Raw genomic sequence first — 22,757 nt, forward strand, 5'->3', positions numbered from 1 at the left:
CACCCAATCCATGTAGCAATTATAATTACTATTACTAAACAATAATAAACAACTCAACATGGGGAATATGTACCTGAATAATGTCACTATTTTAAGACTTCCCCCAATAGTAGTTGTTCCTCCCAGAATAAAGGGGGGAAACCATTTCCATCTTCAAAGACAGAAACTGTTCCTAACCCACTTCAAGAATTTGAAAATCTAGACTCACTTTCAGGACTGGCTACATAATTTGCAAGGCCCAGTGTAAAATGAATATGCAGGGTCCCTGATTCCAAAATTATTAAGGATTTCAACATGGTGACTGCAGAGCATTAAACCAAGCGCAGGGCCCTTCTGAGCCCAGGCCCTGTGTAGCTGCACAGATTACAGACACACCCACGAAGCTGGACCTGCTCACCTCCACCGGCATGACAGAAATTAGAGATGTAAAACAGGAGGTTGCAACATATACTATGAAAACATCTGTAGGCAGATCATAGCCTGCTTTTTCTACTTAGCAACCTACACAACTGTAATAACAACAGCCTCATTTATGGAGTCCTTGCCCTGAACTAGAGACAAGGCTCAGACACCATCTCGTCCGACCATCACATCCCTGTCTTAATGTAAAAGATGGAAAACTGGCAATCAGAGGGTAAGTAACCTGTCCAAGGGCACAGAAGCCCAAGTCCGCCAGATTGCAGAACCTATGCCCAGAATCACTGTGTGTGCCGCCAAAGTGTCCCCCCACCCCCTAAACTGGAGGGTGGAGGAAGCAGTGGCCTCTGGAAACCCTCCTTTGCTGAAAGCACGGGGCCAGGTCTAGTTTCCATCCTTGGGTCAGACTTGCCTGCTTGAAGTTTCCCTGCTTCAGCCACCCCGTCTCTGACCCACCTTTCTCAGAACGCACGTGATTCCCCCTAATTCCCCCTGACCTCCTCCCGCACCTGAGCACTCACTCTTGGAGGAGAGGGAGCTCCAGATTAGATTTTTGTATTTATTCTTGTTTTTATTTATTTATTCATTTATTTATTTATTGCGGTACGCGGGCCTCTCACTGTTGTGGTCTCTCCTGTTGCAGAGCACAGGCTCCGGACGCGCAGGCTCAGCCGCCATGGCTCACGGGCCCAACCGCTCCGCGGCATGTGGGATCCTCCCGGACTGGGGCACGAACCCGTGTCCGCTGCATCGGCAGGCGGACTCTCAACCACTGCGCCACCAGGGAAGCCCCTTGTTTTTATTTTTAATGGCTTAGAATAAAGTCTGAAATATTTTCTGGGAGTGGAGGGGTGGGAGAGTCTTCACAAGGATGGGGAAGGGCCCAGTGAGGATGTGAGTGAGGGGCTTCTGGGCTGCTAACCTTCCTGTAAGTTCTCACAGTGCAGAACTCACATATATTCATAGAATTTCAGAACTAGAAGCAGCATCTAGAGCTAAACTGCTTTCAAATCCTGGCTCCACCATTTCTTAGCTGTGTGACCACAAGCAAGCTGAGAAACTCTCTATGCCTCAGTTCAAATGGGGGATAATAATAGTAGTAGTTTCACCATGTTGTTGTGATAATTATTACCACTATTATTATGTCTTCATTGTTATTATTTGTTTAGAGTTCATGGGAATTCCTGGAGAGACTGTAGCGTCATGGCTGAGAGCACAGACGCTGAAACCAGACTGCTTATTATCTAAATCCTACTTCCATACTTAGAGCTGTGCGACCTTGGTTAAGAATTTGACCTCTCTGGGCCTCGGTTTCTTTATTTGCCAATATTTCCCTTGGACAAAGTGATTGGCTTAGAGATGGCATGTGAGACTGCCAACAAACACATGAAAGAATGCTCAACATCACTAATCATTAGAGAAATGCAAATCAAAACTACAATGAGATATCATCTCACACCAGTCAGAATGGCCATCATCAAAAAAATCTAGAAACAATAAATGCTGGAGAGGGTGTGGAGAAAAGGGAACCCTCTTACACTTTGGTGGGAATGTAAATTGATACAGCCACTGTGGAGAACAGTATGGAGGTTCCTTAAAAAACTACAAATAGAACTACCATATGACCCAGCAATCCCACTACTGGGCATATACCCTGAGAAAACCATAATTCAAAAAGAGTTATGTACCAAAATGTTCATTGCAGCTCTATTTACAATAGCCCAGAGATGGAAACAACCTAAGTGTCCATCATCGGATGAATGGATAAAGAAGATGTGGCACATATATACAATGGAATATTACTCAGCCATAAAAAGAAACGAAATTGAGCTATTTGTAATGAGGTGGATAGACCTAGAGTCTGTCATACAGAGTGAAGTAAGTCAGACAGAGACAAATACCGTATGCTAACACATATATATGGAATTTAAGAAAAAAAAATGTCATGAAAAACCTAGGGGTGAAACAGGAATAAAGGCACAGACTTACTAGAGAATGGACTTGAGGATATGGGGAGGGGGAAGGGTAAACTGTGACAAAGCGAGAGAGAGGCATGGACATATATACACTACCAAACGTAAGGTAGATAGCTAGTGGGAAGCAGCCGCATAGCACAGGGAGATCAGCTCGCACAGGGAGATCAGCTCGGTGCTTTGTGACGGCCTGGAGGGGTGGGATAGGGAGGGTGGGAGGGAGGGAGACGCAAGAGGGAAGAGATATGGGAACATATGTATATGTATAACTGATTCACTTTGTTATAAAGCAGAAACTAACACACCATTGTAAAGCAATTATACCCCAATAAAGATGTTAAAATGAAAAAAAAAAAAAAGAGATGGCATGTGAGACTCAATTGGACCAATGAACTTCAAGCTTCAAGGCCAGGACTTGTGCTGGGACCACAAGGAAAAGAAGCACTTTTTCCATCAGGGTTGCTGAATTGGCAGGATGTGATCCTGGAGCTGCCAGGGCCATCCTGGTTACCTGGGGAGGAGAGTGAAGCTAACACAGAGGAAGCACTAAGAGAGCAGGAGTGAGAGAGTCACGATGACATTGTCTGAGCCCTTGGATGCAGCTGTCCCTGAAGTAAACCACTTCTGGACTTCCCAGTTTCATGAGCCAGTGAATTCCCTATTTTGTGAAAGCTGCTTTCAGTTGGGTTTTTCTCACTGGAAAGCATTCAGGCTGACACTAGGAGGTTAAGCAACTTGCCCAAAGCCTGAAAGCTGGTAAGTAGCAGACCAGGGTTAGAAGTTTCTAACCTGCTGCACCCAGACCAGCATTCTGTATTTGGGTGTTCATTGATTTCACCTCTTTACCCATTTTCTCATCTGCAAAATGGGACAACACCAGGCTTGCAGGACTTCTGGGAAACATAAAGTGAGAGGTCACACCTAGCGCTGTCTGTGGCTGGAGGCTGAAGCTCTGTGCATCCAGTTTCCAGTGCTGTGGGCCTGGGTTTTGCCCCTAGTCAGTTATTCCATCCCAGGGATGTCTTTGGCTGACCCCAAATCAGCCAACCAGTCAAGGCGCCCAAACTTCTTTAGGAGAGCAGCTGTGAATCTCAGAGGGAAGGGCCACTTCCTTTCCTGGCTATGTGTCCTCACTGGTAGACAGAGCGAGCTGGATGACCCTGAGGACCCTGGAGGTCTGAGTCTAAGAGGTAGAAAAAAGCCCTGTCATCTTGATTTCTGGAATCTTCCAAGGACTTGTGGCCCATCTGGGAATGACCTGTAGCTCAAGGAAGACGGCATTGAACCAAATCGACTTAATCTCTTTTCTTCATGAAGTTTACATTTAGTGGTAGAGATGGACGATAACACCTAAAACAAACACAGGACATAATACTACATGGTAACAGTAGGGAGAAAATATGTCCTCAAATGCCTGATAAGTTCTAAGAAGGAAAAAGGATATAGATTCATGGAACTGTTTATTAGGGGGCATCAGAAGGGGCCTCTCCGAGGAAGTGACATCTCATCAGAGACCTCTTTGGTCTCTCTCTGAATTCCAAGCTCTTAACACTGGTCTACCTCCCAGAAAAAAGACCAGGCCGGATTTTTACCAGGAAGCTTGCTGACACTGCTAAGTTAGGAGTCAATGATCCATTGGAGCCTTGGTAAACAGCCATCCTTCTCTACTGACAACTCTTTAGGACATTTTAAAAAGTTTAATGGGTCATTGATTTGCTCCATTAGCTAAATCTGTGAAGGAAAGGCCCAAGAAACCACCTGAGACCATTCCTCAGGCAGGCCTGCCAAGAAAAGGTTTTAGCTATCATGACACATGGCCATTTGTTTATTTTCTAACCAGTCATCACTAAAAGATTCCCAATCACCACCATCACAGCTCTGGGGGATACCAAGGCTTGGCTGGTTCTAGGCCAGGACATGGCAGAGAACTGGTAGAGCGTGACAGATGAAAGCCAAGCCTTAGAAAGCCACGGAAGATTCCAGCACCTCAAGTCCCTCCTCCCAACGCAATATCAGGGGCTTGGGACACAGACAAGAAGTCGAGGTCCCTACCCTCCTGGAACACTATAGTGGGGGGCAGGAAAAGGAAACAAGCCAACAAATAAAGAGAGAGATTTTAGAGATGAACACTGTGATGCAAATATTGGCTTAGAGATGGCATGACCTTGCAAGATGACCTTGCAAAAAACAAGGTCACTGGTAGAAAGTGACTGGGGGCTATTTTAGAGACCGTGGTCAGAGACCTATCTGCAGAGGTAACAGTTGACCTGAGACTTGAAGGGTGACAAGATCTGCAGGAAGAGTGGTCCAGGCAGCAGGAACAGTTGGTGCAAAGGTCCTGAGGTAGAAACTCATTCAATGAATTAGAGGATTGGTCTAGAGTACAAGAAAAGGAGAAAGGTTGGGGAGGTGGGCCAGGGTTAGGACTTATTTGGGTTTCACTCTAAGAAGGATGGGAAACTATTGGAGGGTTTTACCTACAAGAGTTTCATGATCCAAAAATTAAAAGCTCTCTCTGGCTGCTGCTATGTGAAGAACGGATATAATAGTGATTAGCTGATACCTGAAATTAGGGGTTTCATTCAGGACCAATATTGTGACAAAGTTTCACCCTCTGCCACTGTGGTAGGTTGAGTGGGGGACATATCTCAAAAAAGATATGTCCAAGTCCTAACCCACAGAACCTGGAATATAACCTTATTCAGAAAAAGGGTCTTTGCAGATGTAATTAATTTAAGGATGTCAAAATGAGATCATCTTGGATTACCTGGCAATGCAAAATCCTCCTGGATTAGAGTGGGTCCTAGATCCAATGACAGGTATTCTTAAAAGAGTGAGGCCGAGGGAGATTAGACAGCTGGAAGAGGAGACAGAGGAGAAAAACCACATAAAGACGGACACAGACTGCATTTATGCTGCCGCAAGCTGAGGAACAATTGAAGTCACCAGGAACTGGAAGAGGCAAGGAAGGATTCTCCCCTAGAGACTTCAGAGGGAGTGTGGCCCTGTCAACACATTGACTTCAGACGTCTGGCCTCCAGAACTGTTCAAAAATATATTTCTGTTGCTTGAAGCCACCACATTTGTGGTAATTTGTTACGGCCACCCTAGGTAACTAACGCATCCACTAAACACACATGGACTCTGCACGCACACACCCACCTCCACTCCTTCATCAAGATCCTGTGCATAGCACTGGCCCCACTCAAAGGCCGCTCCAGTCACTGGGTGGTACTCCCTGCAGGCATGAGGGCCACTTGGGCTCCAGATGGGCATTTGATTTACTTACTTACTTAGGTCAGCCCACAGTGAGAAGAATGAACCAGCCTTGTTCTGTCGCCCCCCCCAACAAGGAGCTCTGAGTTCTGTGAGTTCCAGATAAACTAGCACTCAAAGAAACAAGGGCAGGAAGAGTACACGAACCTGGAGAGTCACTTAAATGGCTAAGATTTATATTAGGCAGCTTCCAAGTGTAGGGTTCCCAAAGTTTTCACCCGAAGGGGCATCTTTTGTTAATTTCCCCCTCCATGGAATACTCAGTTTCTAAAGACATTGTCTATCAAACCAATTGCATTTATTCAACAAGGATTTACCTCCCATTTGCTATTATTTGAAGGTATATAATAACTGGGGCTCATATTTATTGATCCACTCACTAGACTAAAAGCATTATATATACTCTTTCAATCTTCACACCACCCTATGAGGTGGGTACTTTCATTATCTTCATTTTACAAAGGAGGGAACAGAGGCAGAGAGGGGTTAGGTAATTTGCCCAAGGTTGCGCAGCTAGTATTTAGTAGAGCCGGAATTTGGACTCAGGCAGCCTGTCTCCAAAGTGAGCACTCCCCTGAAAACTGGTTAGAATCCTGGCTTCCATACCAATGTGCAAAGGTACTCTGGACAAGTGATTTTGCCTCTCTGCGCCTCAGTTTCCTCATCTATAAAATGGGAATAATAAAAGTGCCTATATTGTAGGGTTGTTGTAGAGATTAAATGAGAAAATGTACTTGGAATGCCAGGCACAGTGCCTGCCACAAGCACTCAAGGAATGAGCTGGAATTCAACACCGCTGCTCTGGGTAGGCTTGAGATGAGAAGAGTGAACAGAGATGATTCTGTCCTCTAGGGTCTCTGACCCCATGGAGTTCACAATCTTCATATAATGTGCCCGACCCAAAAGTGAATGGCTTAAAGTACAACCTGCAGGAAAACCACCTGACCAGCCCTTCTCATGTGTGCTTCAAGGACCACAGGTATAGAATTAGCTGGGGTTGCTGGTAAAAAATACAGATTCCTGTATCCGAATCCTTTGGAAGTGGGCCCAGAAATCTGCCACTATTCAACACTAATGCACCACGGAATTTGTGCTCCACTGAGTCCATTCTGAGCAGGACTTCCTTGCTATTTGGGGAAATATTAAAAATCATTCCAAGACCCCAATCCATTCATTTCTGCAGTGCCCAGGATAGGAGACTCCAAACGCAAAGTACATTCAGAGAGTAGTGGGCCTTCCCCAGCAGCCTGGTAAATTATGAAGCTCTAAGTTTCACGAAAAAAGGGCGGACATCTGGCCAGAGGCCGGAGCCTGGAAGGGGAGCATGTAATCCCCCCCACCCCCCTTGGAGCACTGAGGCCTGGGCCCTGGCGCTGCAAGAAAGATGCATGACTGCTTCAAGGTCACTCTGTGATTCAACGGACCGCGTCGATGCTTTAATTCAAGATCGGTGGCAGCCGGGCAAACCCACGCGCCGTGGGCGGGGCTCCCGGGGTCGCCTAGGCAACGGGCGCGCGCCACGCCCAAGCCCGTAGACCGGGATGGGAGGGGAGGAGGGAGGGCACGCTGCAAGATGTCTTCCCCCAGCACCTCCCCCGGCTCCGCCCCGCGGAACTGCTAGCCGACATTTCTGAGCGCTGATTGGTCCTTCCGCTTGAGGGGCGGAGCCCGCGGCAGCGCGGTGCGTACTTCCGGCTGCCGGGTTGACATGAAGAAGCAGCGGCGGCTAGGGCGGCGGTAGCGGCGAGAGTCGCGGCTTGCAGCGGGACTAAGTGCGGAGAGCGCGACGCGGCCTAGAGCGGCAGACGGCACAGTGGGCCGAGGAGGAGGCGCAGCAGCCCCCCTGGCCCGCCATGGAGATGGAAAAGGAGTTCGAGCAGATCGACAAGGCTGGGAGCTGGGCGGCCATTTACCAGGTGCGGGAGCGCCCCCAGAGCGCGGCAGGCCCTTCGCTTAGGCCTAGCGAACCTTCCCCTCAGACCCCCAGGTCCCGCTCTCCCTCTGGGTCCCGCCCTCCGCCTGGGCCCTGCTCCGTGAGGATTCGATCCGACGGCGGCAGAGGCCAGCCGCCTCTCTCTTTGTCCCCCGGGTGGGCCTGCGTCTCTCCCCGGCCTCGCAGTCCCCTTTGATCCCCCACCTACCTCATATCCTCCAGCCCGGGTGACCTCTCAAGCCTGGAAGCCGCCAGTCTCTGCTCTCAGCGCGAAGCCTCGCACCCCGACCCCGCCCCCCTGCCTGTCCACTCTTTGTCCCTTGGGGTGGATAGAACACCCCCACTACTTCCTTTCTAGACTGGACCACCTCAGGCTGTCTTCCTTTGTCTCCCCGGGGGAAAGGGTTACTCCCCCTCCCTCCTTTACATTTCCTTTCTCCTGGTCTCTGTGCGTCGAGTCCCAAGGATGACAGTCCCTTCCCCCTTCCTGTTCATTCATTTAATGGATCTGAATTGACGTGCCTCTTCCGTGCTAGGCGCTGCTGAGGCGCTGGAGGTAGTGTTTGCTGAACAAGACAGGCAAGATGCTATCCCCCGTGAGCTTAGAGTCGAATAGGGCAGTGCAACACATAAGCAGACAATTTCAGATGGGGACAAGTGCTATGAAGAAAACAAAACATAACGGGGTAGAGAGTGATTTCAGGGAAGATGGCCTGCCTCAGAGAAGGGGATCAGGGAAGATCTGTCAGAGGAAGAGATACTTGCTCTGTGAGCTAAGCCCTGAGAGTAGCAGGCTGCAAAGAGCTTTCCAGCCAGGAGGTCTGGAGTACCCCCTCCACTGGGGCCAGAATATTACCCCGTGTCAGGCAGGCAACAGGGAAGGTCGACGTTTTTACTCCCTCTAAAATAGCATCTTTCTCTCGGTGAGCATCTTATCCTTTGGTCATGGTTGAGATGATGGTGTCTTCCCGGTCCTCATCTCCTTGTGGGTTATGGTGATTCATAAATAAAAAGTTCGGAAGGTGGAGTTTCTCACGTATCTCTACATCATCAGATTAAAAAGATGAAGAGGTCTGCTTTCACAAGAGCTAAATCCTCTGAAGAAAATATGTGCTCCCGATTAAATGTCATCGCGGGGGTTGTGAGGATTAACCAAAACCACACTCGGTATTTTAAATAAACAACATACAGAATAGAGAGATGTTGTTACTTGTGTAAAGGGAGAAGGCTGTTTTCGGCTTATAGGCTCAACAGGCAAATTGTGAGATCCATCAGCTGGTAGTATTAAAATCTATTTTGAGCTCCACTTAAAAAGGAAAAAAGCTTTAAGCAGTTCTTTGGTATGCTTGACTAACAAAAGCCTTTTTTTGGCAGGCTTGGTTTCATGTGGATTTTCATCAAGCTTATTTGACAGGATTCTTTTTACTTGCCCTGTAATGTATATTAGCTTCTGATAGACTAATGTTTATAACCACTCTAATCTGTATAAGTACGGTCGATCAATATATAAAATTTGTATTCCGTGTCTAGTCTCTCTGAGTTAATTGAATGAATCCCACTAGTGACTTTGAGAATGTGTAGACAAATTGTCTGCATCAGATTGAATACAGTGGAGTCTAAAGTGGTCTTAAATGAAAAAATTCTTGGTCTGAAGTGTTGGAGTTGATAATGATATACCCCATCACAAGTAGGGGTGGCCTCCAGGAGGTACTGGGGAGAATCTTTTATATTGAAGCTGACTCAGTTGGCAACAGCAAATTCATATTATAAAAAGTCCTTTACAGTTTTAGTGAGGAGTGGGAGACCTTTCACCCAAGCACTGTTAAAACTATGTTAAGCAAGTCACTAGCATGGAGCATGGTCTTCAGTTAATTTCCCTCATTGTTCTTGTGTTTGTCTACCACCTTGGAACCCCAGGAGTTGGTCGAGATCGCTGTATGTTGAGATTTCTCTAGATCCTTAATCGATTGCCACATTTCTAGAGGTGGTTTCTTTTATCTTAGAGAATTATCCGCTATGGGCTTTCTCACCTCTGCAGTACAGATATTTTTCTTTTACAAAATCTGAATCGGACGCTCTTTTCCTTCTTGATGTTAAAAGTGGCAAATTCTGGCATTTTAAAAAAAATGTAGAGTTCAAATGACCTTGAGTCTAAAGTGGCAGATTTTCCAAAGTGTGTGTCAATTTACGAAAACCATTATTTTTCAGAAATTCAAAGAAATGTGTTTATGGTGGGTAGAAAATGGAAGTTAAAAAAATTAATGTTTTGTAGCCTGTCACAATGAAGGCAGCCTTATACAGAGTCATTTTGGGCTTGCTTAGTCTATTGTGATTTTTAAAATAATATGTAATTTTTGCTTAACATTTTGTAAACAAAGCAGTGCAGTTATTTCTCACTATACTAACTTCTAACTAGAACAAAAAGATGTAAAAACTTGGAAACAATTGGGAAAAGAACAAAAGATGAAGTAGACTTTTGAATGCCAAGGAATGAGGCGGCTTAGAAAACAAATGTTTCAGGTGAAGATTCTCTCCTAGCTCAATTTGATAAAGTGAGCATAACTGTTTTTATATAGTTGTTAATGCTAATAGATAGCATAGATACTAATAAGCATTTAGGTCTATAAAAAGTCAGCTTTGATAGCATGTGTAGATGGCTTTAAAAATGCTAATAGATAGCATAGATACTAATAAGCATTTAGGTCTATAAAAAGTCAGCTTTGATAGCATGTGTAGATGGCTTTAAAAATTGTTTTCTATCATTTAAATGATTGTATGTCTGGTTTGAAAAGTGGAAGTAATACTTAGTAAGCCTGGAGTGCCCAAAAGAGAAGAGAGAACATAGATAGGGCAAAGAGATTGGTTTTTGGAGCTAGAATGAGAGAAGAGAGGGCTTGAATGAATGAAAATAGGAAAAACTACCCTCCATTTGTAGTTTAAGGTTTGGGTCAGGTGCTTCGCCATTTCTCTCATCTCTAATTCTTTGATTCTCTGACACTGTTCACTAATTTTCAGTATGAATGATTTGATTGTTTCAGATAAAGGAGATTGCAACAATAGCTTGTGACTTCAAGGCAAGATTTATTCTATGTTAGAGGCAGGCTTTGTAATACGGGCCACTCTTCCAATTGACATTTGTTTTTATAGCTGCTTTCATTATGAAATACGATCTAATGCCTGACTAGGTTAAAATCATGTTATAACAATAATTCACTAAAATTCCTTACTGCTGTATACAGCTTATTTTATTACAGTCCAAGATGAATATTAAAATTTCCCAGTAATTTTTATATAAATACCATTCTCTTCAGAGAAAAAATGTGTTTTGTGCAGAGGAGAAAGATCTATACACTATGACTCACTTCACTTAAAAAAAAGAAAGACAAACGGAAGTGACATGGAGAGGATGGGAAGCTCTAGTCATCTTGAGTGACCCATTAGATCTAAATGTTCTTGTGTAGCCCTGGTTTGAGTGAACTAAATTTAGGTGTCTGATCACCACTTTGGAAACGGTGCAAAGACGTTTGTAATTGTCTGGACTCAGATTAACTGGGGGCACAAGTAGAAATAGTGGAGGGAAGAACTTTTTACTATCATTATTTGTTTGACATCACTGGCATATTTGTAGGAATACTTTGGTTCTTTTGGAAGTACATCATAAACTATATCAGATGGTTCTAAAGAGTCAGCTGGGGGATAATGGTAATGCAAATGATTTTCGGTTGCCAGTTATCTACCATTGGGCTCCAAGGCCCCTCCAGTGCATTTTGCTTTTTTTTTTTTGGCTGCGCTGCACTGCATGTGGGGATCGAACCCATGCCCCCCTGCATTGGAAGCATGGAGTCTTAAGCGCTGGACTGCCAGGGAAGTCCCTGCATTTTGCATTTTAGCACGAATAGCTCCCCCAAACCTATTTTAAAAATGCCTGGTATTGAGTAGTGTAATTGAATGTATACTGAATTTCATGATAGAAATAAATTTTAAAATTTCCTGTAGGGGTTTTGTCAGACTCTTAACTACTGAAATAACTGTGCCTTTTCTTTTTTCCCTTTTCTCTTTTTTTTGAGTTGTCTATTTTCTGATCTTTTAGATGGCAGAATCCTTTTGACAGTTTTTGTCTTATGCTGTACTTTTAATTGCAGGTACTTTTTCATAAGCCAACCTGAGCTCATGTGTATTTTGCACAAGCTGGCGTCCCTCCCTACAGTGTTTATGTTAATTTGTTCATGGTAACCAACTAATACTGACTACAAATAGTCTGGGCATGTTTCTTTGTACTGCCCATGTTTAGGAAAAGGGGAAGTCCAGCAGGGTCATTGTATCCAAGACAATGTAGTTTGGTACCAGTCATTTGGTGCATGTTTTGAATATGCAGGAGTGCTGGGGACTTTGGAATGGTTCTTGATTCCCTCTACCACATCTCATTGATTGGTCACTACGATGTCCTTCCTACCATCCCAGTGGTCTAGGTTCTCAAATTTTGCTTATAATACTGCTGCCATTTCTGGCTTCACATTACAGAAATTGGTGAAACCAGAAACATATTAATAAGGTCCCTCAACAATCTCTCCACATCTCCCCCCTGCCCCACTGTGTATATTCTTCACATTATCACTAGAGTAATAGGTTAAAAACAGACCTGGGTCTGTCACACCTCTGTTTACTTCTATGCTTTCATTTATGTGTAAGGTCCAAGCTCCTTGGCATGGCAGCCAGGTTCCAGCCATCCCCTCCTGTGTACCTTTTATTCTGGCCACACTAGAAGGTGCAGTGTTCTCCAGACTCATCCTTCTCTTTCATTCCTCTGTACTTTGGTTCAACACTTTGTTTAGGCTGCCTTTCCCACTCATTCTGGCTTGCGCCTCCCAGCTCAAATGTGTGCCCCCTTGCACTAGATTTTGGCTCTCTCACTTGTGTGCTTACATACACCTTCGTACCTATCTCTTTTAAAGCCCTGCTCTCATGGGAGCTGTTCCTTCGTATCCGAGTCCATCTACTGTAGGGTCCAAACTATGGAAGTCACCTCTTCCATCTTTCTCATTCATCTTGGTGTCCTCTGCACCGGGCACAAAGTGCCTAAGAAATGTTGGGGTTGAATTGATTGTCAGCACTTTGCCCCAGGCCCTGACAATAGAAAGACAAGTCACAGTTCCCAGCTCCCATTCTGGGGGAGGAGGAATGGTAGACACAAAGAGATTAGCCTGCATTAGTACTAATAGCAGAGGCCACTCTCAGAGAAAACCAGTACAGTTTGAGCCACGGCTTGATGAGGCAGTTTGGTGTTGCCTGCTGTGGTGGCTTGGAAGAAAAGCTTGGATGCTTACCCAGTAGGAAACCCAGCTTATTTCACAGGAACTTTAAATTTAACAACAAATTTGTACTTGGCCTGAGGCGAACTTAATAGGAAACTTGGAGGTGATATATCTGTCTCTCTAAGAATTATTGAATTACTCTGTTCTCATCACTCTCGACTTGTTCTCACATGCCTTCTAGAAGGGCTTTGTATGTAACTGGTTTGTAAAATATATTTTGACTGTGGGCTTAAAAATACGGTTCTCCATAAAGTAACCCTTATAAAACCTGTGATTTCTTTTCAGAGTATAAATGGTAAAGGCAAACATTTTTGGCCTTTGATCAGATCACCCTTCTGGCCAAGAGAGTAGCTTAATCTTTTGCTTTTTCTCTAGTTAGCTCTAACACTGACTAGGCTGAATGGGTCCCTTCCTTTCTTTGGGCTTCAGTCCCTTCCTATGTAAAAATGGTCCTTGACTAACTGATCACCAAATTCTCCTCAAGTAATGAAAGTCTTTAATGTGCTCACAAAGAGAGTTTGATGTTCCTGAAGTAATCCTTGTAACCACTGCTGTGGTTACTCAATTTTGTAAGGTGCGTGGGTGTCGGTGGGTACAGTTAGGCTCAAAAATGTGTAAGTTTTGTGACTATAGTTGGAGATTCAAAAGAATTGAATCTTTTTTTTCCCAAGAGGTATTGAACATTTTTAATAAGTTGGGTTCATTTGGTTTAGTAATGTGGGAAAACGAGTGGCACTGACATATGAGTTATGCTTGCAGTTTTTCTCTGAGTAGCAATTGGGTGGTTTTTCCTGTAAAGATAGAGGAACTGATTCTCGAGAATTTACGAAAGATTCAACCCCAGCTAGGTACACAAAGAGTAGCTGCCCTTTATGTTGTAATTTTAGAAAGAAACCAACATCTGGTCTAAACTTCATCTGAAGAGCATGATAGTATACACAGCTGCCGTGTTTGAGAAGAAAGTACCTAAGGCTCCAGCATTTTAGAAATAATGCTTCACTTTGTAGAAGTGGGCTTCATAGTTTCCTAGCTGCTGCCCTCTCCTTCCTCAAGGCAGCTTGACGTATCACAAGGGTCTTACTGACAGTTTTGTAAATTTTGAATATCTGAAAGCTAGGAACAAGACCATTTCCTATGGAAGATTTTTTTCCCCCGAAATAAATAGCCAAAGAAAAGTCAAGCCCCCCCAAATCAGTTGATCTTTGGAATGTAGTACAAGTCACACTGCAGACAAAAATAACTACTGATAAATGATTTTCAGTTTTTTGTTGTTTTTTTTTTAAAATTTGTGACCTGAGTCAATTTGCAGTTTTGAATGCTTATGATTCTACCAACGCTGTTTGTAAAGTTTTACGGATACCCCGTGGTAATTAGATAGAATTGGTGCTTAAGAAGTTCTACAGCATGGAATCACAAAACAAACGTGGCTTCTTAGCAAAGGGACACTTAAGGTCCATATTTTTCTCTGGAAAATATACATATTCCCTACTACTCTTAATCTAGTAGTGTGCCAGGAAGTTCTGAGTTCTTATTGAGGGTTAACTGCTTGTTGAAGCAAACCTTTGGGCGCGAGTGGACTTGTGTCCTAGGCTTCTTTCTTCCCAAAGACTGATTGAGGCACGTTTTCTTCTACAGGTGAAGAAGGAAAAGCCTCGGCTGTGTTTGTGGCTTTTGTGGGCAAGTGACACCACTTGCAAAGATAAGATGAGCATAGCAAAACTAGGTTTCCAAAACTGTGTTTTTTTAATTTATTAGTTAGTGATTAGAGAAGGAAAACTCCCTTATCTCCGTTACTGTTATGAAACATTTTTCCCCCGACTTTTTTTTTTTTCTTACCTAATGGCTTTGTTACTGGTGCATCTCTTCATTTTGAAGAATCTCATTTAAAAAATGCCACGCTAAGTTCCAGGGAACAGCTTAGCTAGTTTTTATTCTGATGAGTACTGATTACTCAGAGAATTATACAGTATTGTGAATTGCTTACAGGAAAGTGAACATCAAGTAATTACTCCAAGTAGTTGGAATTCTCCGAAGAACAGGGGGTTACTTAAAAATGTCTGCGCATGAAATCACTTCTGAATATAACTTCACTCAAGAGAACAAATAGGCAAGCTGCGTTTAGCATAATACGGTAAATTAGCTTTAAATTCCCTCGGTGCTTAAACATTTGTCACTGTTACATTTATCTTAGATTTTGTATTGCTTCACTATTCAAATAGTCAGGGCTGAGTTTGCTTCTACAATGATAAAGGCAAAGTATGCCTAACTGGGTCATAAATATTTGTGTGGCTCACTTTTGCACAGAGAAAAGAGGCCTCTAAGAAGATATTCAGGGGTCTTTCAGAGGGAGGATACTTTGTTTTGTGTTTTTTGTTGTTCTTGTTGTTTTGCTTTATTTTTACCCTGATTCAAAATGTTATTTTGACAGCATCTTAGAGTTAAGAGCATTGCCATTATTGTTCTCCACCACCTGGATACCACCTCCCAGTTGCCAGGGTCTTTTGGATCATCCTCGGAGGTGGGGTGAGGGGGTGAAGCAGAGTGGTGCAATATCAGGAAGTTGCATTAAGCCACATCAGGTTGACAGGCACAAAGCCACATTTCTGGAGCAATCCCCAGTACACCGGGTGATATGGCCATGATTGAGGGTTAGCTGGTCCACATCTCCCATGAACCATCCTTGAGAATCCACATCCCCATGATGTGCTGCGTTTTAATGGGTCCTTTATGTACCTATCATGGTACCATTCTAAGTGTATTTAAATATTCCTTCATGTCCCACTAACAGTTTTTCTTAATATATCCCAGGAATATTAGTGTCATTAGCAGTATTTTATTTCATTTGTTCTTGTCATAGTACCCAGGTCTGCTCCTGTCCCTTGTTTTTCTACTTACTGATAAGAATGCTTTTTAGAGTTTTAGTATTGAAGAGTGCACAGTAGCAGTTGGTAGGTTTTATACTCATCGTTTCTTAACCACTCGTTTCCATCCTTTTTGAGCTTGAACTTTCCCCAGAAAACTTATCAAAAATGTAGTCATCACGCAGAGAGAATCATGGTAAAAGTAGTTGAAGTTTAACAAACTAGTACCTTTTTTTTTTTGCATGAACCCACATTTGTCAACTAAGCTTCCTTTTGCAACACGTTCCACTACTTTATGACAAAAACTTTTGTGTTTCCCAACAGCCTTTGTTCATTGGAAGATGTTGCTTTTGGAAGTAGGAAATAAACGGCTTGAGGAGATGGAGGCAAGCTTTGGTCTGAAGTAGGAGTCTGGTATGTCCCTAGCTCTCTGTGAGAAGCGCATTCGGAGATGGGTGTGGTCCATCATCTGAAATTTCCTATCCTCAGTTTGAGGAGGTGGTTACCATTCTAACCACTTAAGAACTGCATGGTACATGCTATTTTATTTACAGGGCAAAACTTAGCTCTAATGGTTTCCCTTGTACTTGCCTTCAAATTAATAAAATGTCATTCTTTGGTAATGTTTACATGCCAGAAGGAAGAAAGGATACAGCTGAAGTTAAAGGATTAAATTGGCATCACACCTTTAGTTTTGTAAATGCTTTTAATGTTTGATTTTTGTAGGTTGAGCATAAGGAAGTGATAAGTATGTTAGGTTATTTGTGGTTTGAGCTAATTTTAGTCTCTTGTTCACAGCTTGCTTTATATCCTTTGACATTTGCTTTCTAGAAAGACAGATTTTGAATGTAGGACTCAGTTTATATTCTACACTTGGCTATATTTCAAAAAAATATTTTCTCAGTACTTTGGTAGTTGGACACTTTGAAACATAGTAACATTCTTTTAAAAATCATTGATTCCTTTGCTTAGTGATGTCTCTACTTTTCCAGCAAGTAAATTAGATTCTTTCATAGAGGCTTGGAACTCTTGCTATAAGCCAGTGGCTAAAAGGGTATGGTTGATACTAGAGGATTTTTAAAAGAGTCTGACTGACCCTGAGATGTACTGAAGCAAGGCTTTGATTGGCTGTATATAGGAAACCTTCCCCACCCTGTCCCCTTAGTTGATAGAGCCTTTTACTCATAAAGGCTGGGTCTTTGTCTCAAAGCTTTAGTCCCAGGCTGCCCTGCTACCCACCCTTAACCAACTCCCCCGAACATACATCCCCCCCAGGGACTTGTGAGGTGATGGAAGAAGAGGACAGGGTTTGGGTTCTGGGTCTGCCTTCGACTGTTGTGGGACCTTGAAGGAGTTAACATTCAGCATCTGTAAAATATGGTGATTAGACCAGATAGCCTTACAGCATGACTGGAATCTAACATCCTACACCTACGCGGTTACACGAGGAGCCAGGAGACTGGGGCAACTTTGCTGGAAAAATGGGGGCTTCACGTCCCACTCATGCTAGATTTGGTAGCCATATATGTTCCATGATCCCCCTTATCTAAAAGTGAGACAGAACTTTAAATTTTCATATTAACTCAAATCAAAACTTTAAAAATCTATTATGTCCTTAAAAAGAACAAAGCACCCTGTGTGGGCATAAATCCATTATTTTATAAAATGACTGAATGCCACATTGATGAATGCAGTTTCCTTTGAAATTCTTCTCATGTCTAAAGAGGATTATTGGGTTTTGTAATTGGACTAAAATCTCCCATTCAAGGGAGAAAGGCACAGTCTGATCCATGTTCTACCCTCATTCATAATAAAACCCAATAACAGCTAACTTTTATTGAATTCTGTTATGTGCCCCAGGCACTGCGCAAAGTGCTTTACATGCAGTACCGTTTATTACACACCATAAATTGGTCTTTAATAGCAGGAAATGTTTTGGGAGGATAATTAGGTGTCAGAGCCTCGATGTTCTTCTTTGCCTGAGGTCTCCCATGTCCTGGACCCAGCTTTACAACGGCACTGTGGCCATGCTCACACTGATACACAACTGCAGGGACAAGGAATTGCGCTTCGCTTCCTGGTTGGTTAGCACATAGGAAGAGAGAGTTTGTAGATTTTGACCCTTGCCCATATTTCTGACCTCTTACCTAGATGTCACAAGTTGGCCACCCAGTTATATTTTGCTTGGTCCACACAGTGCTTTAAAAAAAAAGAGGAGTTTAAACTTTTGTCATTATTGATAAATCAGGAGAAATCACATACAAATCTGGATTTCTGGCTTCTCTTGAAAAATCTGAAGATCACACGGCCTGAGCCCACCGTGGCAGTGGTCTGCTGCTCTGAGGGGCACGTGTGTATTCTTCTCCCCAGCGGGTCCCCCTGTCCTTGCTTATATGATCTACCCCGCCATTGGACGCACTTGAGTTTGTAGCCTCTACTCTAGACTGGGTTTTTTTCTTGGAATTGTTTATTAGCATTAGAATTAAGGTGATTTTAAAAAGACGTTTAGGCTCGTAAGTAGTTGGTGTACTATCATTAGATAAAATCAAAGCAAGGGAAGACTAGCTGGAGATATGGTGGCTAGTGTGAAAATGCCTGAGGAGGGAGTGCCCTTGACATTAAAATCCGGGATAAAATCATTAGCCAGGTGCTTCTTTCCTTCCTGCCCTTCCCCCTTCCCTTGTCATCCTTATCCCCTTTCTGCTATTTTGAGGAAGTTGGAAGCTGCCATCATTTTTTTCCACCTCGAGCAACTGAGTGTGACTGTATTTTTGTCCCATGTTCAATTATTTCCACGAACTATTTTTGATGACCAACTTGGAAATTAAATTGGATGGTCAATATGGGACTTGACAAGAAGAATGACTTGCTCAAATAAGTTTGCACTGAAAAATCTAAGAAGTAGTGTTTTTAATGACTTGCTTTGTGACCTGGTTAGGAATGATACCATTTGTCATGTGTCTCAATTCATGATTAGACGATTTCTCTACCTTATCCTCTCTATCAAGGGATGAAATAAATGATAGCCATGATTGGGGGGAAAATATATATATATATGTATATATGTTACAAAGAATATGTGTGAAAGGTCTCTGTCCCTGTTTAGCGACAGAAGTACGTGTTATATTGTAGGAGATGCTATTCCTTTGATCCCTCTTGAACATCTCTTCTTCCATAGAGGTATATTATATATGACAAATTAGAACAAGCAATAGATAGGGAAGATTCTTTACCATTATAAAACAATCAGGATCCTTGTTCTGAGTTTTGTACCTTTTCCCCTCCTAAAGCTGAACCCCAGGAGGACAAAACCAACTCAGTGTTTTAGCACTCCTGAATTGTGTGACATGATGGCATTGGCCGTTTAATACTTTTTTGTATATATGAAATTAAAATCAATAACTGGAGATCAATTTCTCCATGAAGCTTTTCATCTCCCCTTTATTTCCTCTTCTGTTCTGCAATGGTAAGCTCCTTTCAGGCAGAGTCCGTTCACTCATTCAAGTTCATGAGCTAGGGCCCGGGCTCTGGTAGGCAGTGAGGGTAAGTGGTGAGCAAGAAAGACACAGTTTGTCCTTGCTGTTAAGAAGCTTAACAGTGCAGCCAGCAAAGGGGCTGGGTAGAGACAGTCCCAGTTCAGAGTGATGAGAGCTCTCATAGGCGTAGGCCTGGGTACTTGCGGACACTGAGGAAGAGGCATTTGGGAGAAGGAAAAGCAAGCGGAAGACCTGTCAGGTAAAGATAGTCTATAAAAGTAATATCTAAGTTGAGATTCCAAGGGCAGGCAGGAGTGAGCCCCTTATGTTCTCTAGTCCCCTAATCTGGGTTCAGGCCTCCTTGCCCTTCTCTGTTCATGTTAAGTGTTAAATTACCTAAGCTTGAAAGCATGGGAGCATATTTAACTTTCTTCCTCTTTGTTCTTAACCCTCCGCCTCCCATCCACCCCTTGCCCCTCCACGATTCATATGCATTGTCTCTCTTTCTCTTAATATATATTTTTTTCCTCTCTCCCTTGCCATTACTTCTCACCTTGACTGTGATAATGGCCTCAGAATCCTTCTAATAGGGTGACTTAGTGAAGGCTACAACATGTCATTGACCTCATGTTGCTGCCGTGTAGTGGTCACCTGTGTAGGTGTTTTCTCTGGCAGGATGATGTTTGTGTTATCGTCTGTGCGTTAACGGTGTTAACGGACAGTGCATTACACTTAGTAGGCAGGTAGTACAGTATTGATTGCAATGAAGTGATAGCTTTTATATAAATAGTTTTATTTTTCTTATCCAGGTATTTATGCAGATACTCTTCAGTCTGTACAAAAAGCAGAATTATCTTATTACACAAAATGTTTTTTATAAAGAGTCTTTAAGTATAAGCCTGACTCAGTAAGTACAAATGGAAAATATGTGGCTATCCCCCTGATTTGCAGATGACACTATAAGAAGAAAGGTCTCATTTATTCATTGTGAATTTTAAAAGATATCTTTAATGGTGTTAGCTGGCTTATCCCATTATGTGGTCTGTTCATTAGCAGTTCTCTCTATATAGATGGCTTTGTTCGAGTGAGTCTTTCAAGTCAAGTACCTTGTAAAATAACTTAAGTTTACTGATAATTTATCCTAGTTTTAAATGACTAACTGATAGGCTTTAATTTTTAGGCATTTTAACATTTTTGGATATGATTACATATTCTGAGACTTTGTGATTTAAACACAAAAATTATCATCTTGAGTAATTCTGAATGAGTTGCTGATTGCTGCCTGTTTTCCGTTCACATACTTACTAAACTCATTCCTTGCTGTGTCGGAGCAGTCAGACTTGGATATCTGCAAACCATTAAGGTTGTGTAACATCTTTTCTTTTTTCCTTTTTCTAATTCTGGCTTTGAAGATCATGTGTGGAAGTAGTACTGGATTCGATTTTTTAAAGAATAATTGTTGATTACTAGTCATTACAGATTTGAAAATGGAAGAGTTTTTCTTATCAATGGAGGACAAAGTAGAGTAAAAGAAGCTTTGACTGTCTTTCCTTCACTGGTGAAGGAGGATGTTTCAATGTGGCTTCTGTTTTTGTTTTTCCTCCTTCCGGTTTTATTTTGGAGTCATTTACATGTCACTGAATGGATACTATAGAACATCCATAGCAGAAATAGATGTATAGAGCAGAAAAACAATAGTTCACAGGCATCGCAACAGAGTCACTAAACATAGCTTTTTTTTAAAATTTATTTTTGGCTGCGTTGGGTCTTCGTTGCTGCGTGCGGGCTTTCTCTAGTTGCAGCGAGCGGGGGCTACTCTTCGTTGCGGTGCACAGGCTTCTCATTGTGGTGGCTTCTCTCTTTGCAGAGCATGGGCTCTAGGTGCGTGGGCTTCAGTAGTCGTGGCACGCAGGCTCAGTAGTCATGGGGCACAGCCATAGTTGCTCCGCGTTATGTGGGATCTTCCCAGACCAGGGCTCGAACCCGTGTCCCCTGCACTAGCAGGCGGATTCTTAACCACTGCGCCACCAGGGAAGCCCCTAAACATAGCTATTAAATGGACAGAATATTGCAGGGGGGAAGCAACCGTTTTTAAGTTGGAAGTGAATAAGAAAGCATTATAAAAATAGATCCTTAATAGAAGTCCAAACTCTGGATAAGACCCTGGTTCACTGATTATGCTTTGTCTTAGGATTGGAGGGGAGGTGTAGATGTGCGTGTGTTGGGGGTGGGAGTATGAATCTAAGAGAGGATTCCAGCAGGCATTCCCAGTCAATAAATTGCCTTTGGGGGAATTGTTTAATTACTTGCCTGTATTATGCTGGTCATATTTTAAGTGGGCCCCTCTGCATCCCTCCCTCTCCCCTTAATTTACCTGGCTCACAACGTGTCCTCTTTTCCACAGCTGCTGTCTTCCCTGGGCCACGTCAGTGTTCCCTTGGGCAGTCCGTCCACCATGCTCACCTCCTCCCCTGGAAATTTCATGTCCCTCTCCTTTTGCCGTCTCCTTCCCATAGGGCACGCCCTGGCCCTTGGGATGTGTTCTGTCTTTGCCATCTCATTAGACTCAGACCTTTCACTCTCTAATCACAGCCTCCTGTGCTTCCACACTCCCTCACTCAGTTACTTCCCTCCTCTGGGTTTACTCCTACAGCCAGATTTCCATCTGCTCCTTTCCAGCGTCAGTCCTCCCTTCCCTTCTTATGCGGCCGGTCAGTCCCTTGAAATGCTGCCTCTCCAATATCCCCGTGTAGCCCTTCTGCCCATCTTCTTTTTTTTTAATTTATTTAATTTATTTTTATTTTTGGCTGCGTTCGGTCTTTGTTGCTGTGTACGGGCTTTGTCTGGTTGCGGCGAGCGGGGACTACTCTTCGTTGCGGTGGCTTCTCTTGTCGCAGAGCACAGGCTCTAGGCGCGCAGGCTTCAGTAGTTGTGGCACGTGGGCTCAGTAGTTGTGGCTCGCGGGCTCTAGAGTGCAGCCTCAGCAGTTGTGGCGCACGGGCTTAGTTGCTCCGTGGCATGTGGGATCTTCCCGGACCAGGGCTCAAACCCGTGTCCCCTGCATTGGCAGGCGGATTCTTAACTACTTCGCCACCAGGGAGGCCCCTGCCCATCTTCTTGCCATCAGCATACCAGACCAGCTCTACCTGGACCAGGCCAGCCACCAGCTTTTCTCTTCCTGGGCCCACGCCCCTAGGTGCTGCTGGAGGAAAAATCTCCTGGTTTTGCAGATTGAACCACTAGAAGGAAATCAGGTCAGTAACTTCAGATCTGTCTCCCTCAGCTCCTGGCTGTCAGATCTGAAGTTTGCCTGTCATCCTTTCTGCCTCATTTCTCTCACAAGGAAAAAGGAGTCTTTGTTCCTGTCGAAGGCAGCCTTATATCTGCGCTCTTCATACCTTCCCATCCCACCTGTTCAAGGCATCTTGCACCAATAGCTTAGTGTTTCTTTTTAGGTATGTGTCCTTAGCCCTCCCTCTATGTTACCATCTTTCTTGAACCATTTAAAC

General features: G+C 43.5%; 1 protein-coding gene across 2 annotated transcripts in view; it reads left to right on the top strand.

Annotated features, from left to right (window-relative positions):
- The first annotated feature begins 7,397 nt into the window (after nucleotides 1–7,397).
- The window catches only part of PTPN1 (protein tyrosine phosphatase non-receptor type 1), a 68,042-nt gene continuing 52,682 nt past the window's right edge, over nucleotides 7,398–22,757 (top strand). The window contains exons 1-2 of one of the 2 annotated variants that reach the window (XM_082857268.1): nucleotides 7,477–7,582; nucleotides 22,319–22,502. Coding sequence is in view for 1 of the 2 variants with exons in the window: in XM_082857267.1 (XP_082713393.1) it covers nucleotides 7,520–7,582 (63 nt within the window). In the remaining variant the exon portion in view is untranslated. Of the gene's footprint in view, nucleotides 7,583–22,318; nucleotides 22,503–22,757 lie in introns of both variants that reach the window. The other variant, XM_082857267.1, reaches the window with a different exon arrangement.

The sequence above is a fragment of the Leucopleurus acutus genome, assembly GCF_964270905.1.
Source record: "Leucopleurus acutus genome assembly, chromosome: 16".
Taxonomy (NCBI): domain Eukaryota; kingdom Metazoa; phylum Chordata; class Mammalia; order Artiodactyla; family Delphinidae; genus Leucopleurus; species Leucopleurus acutus.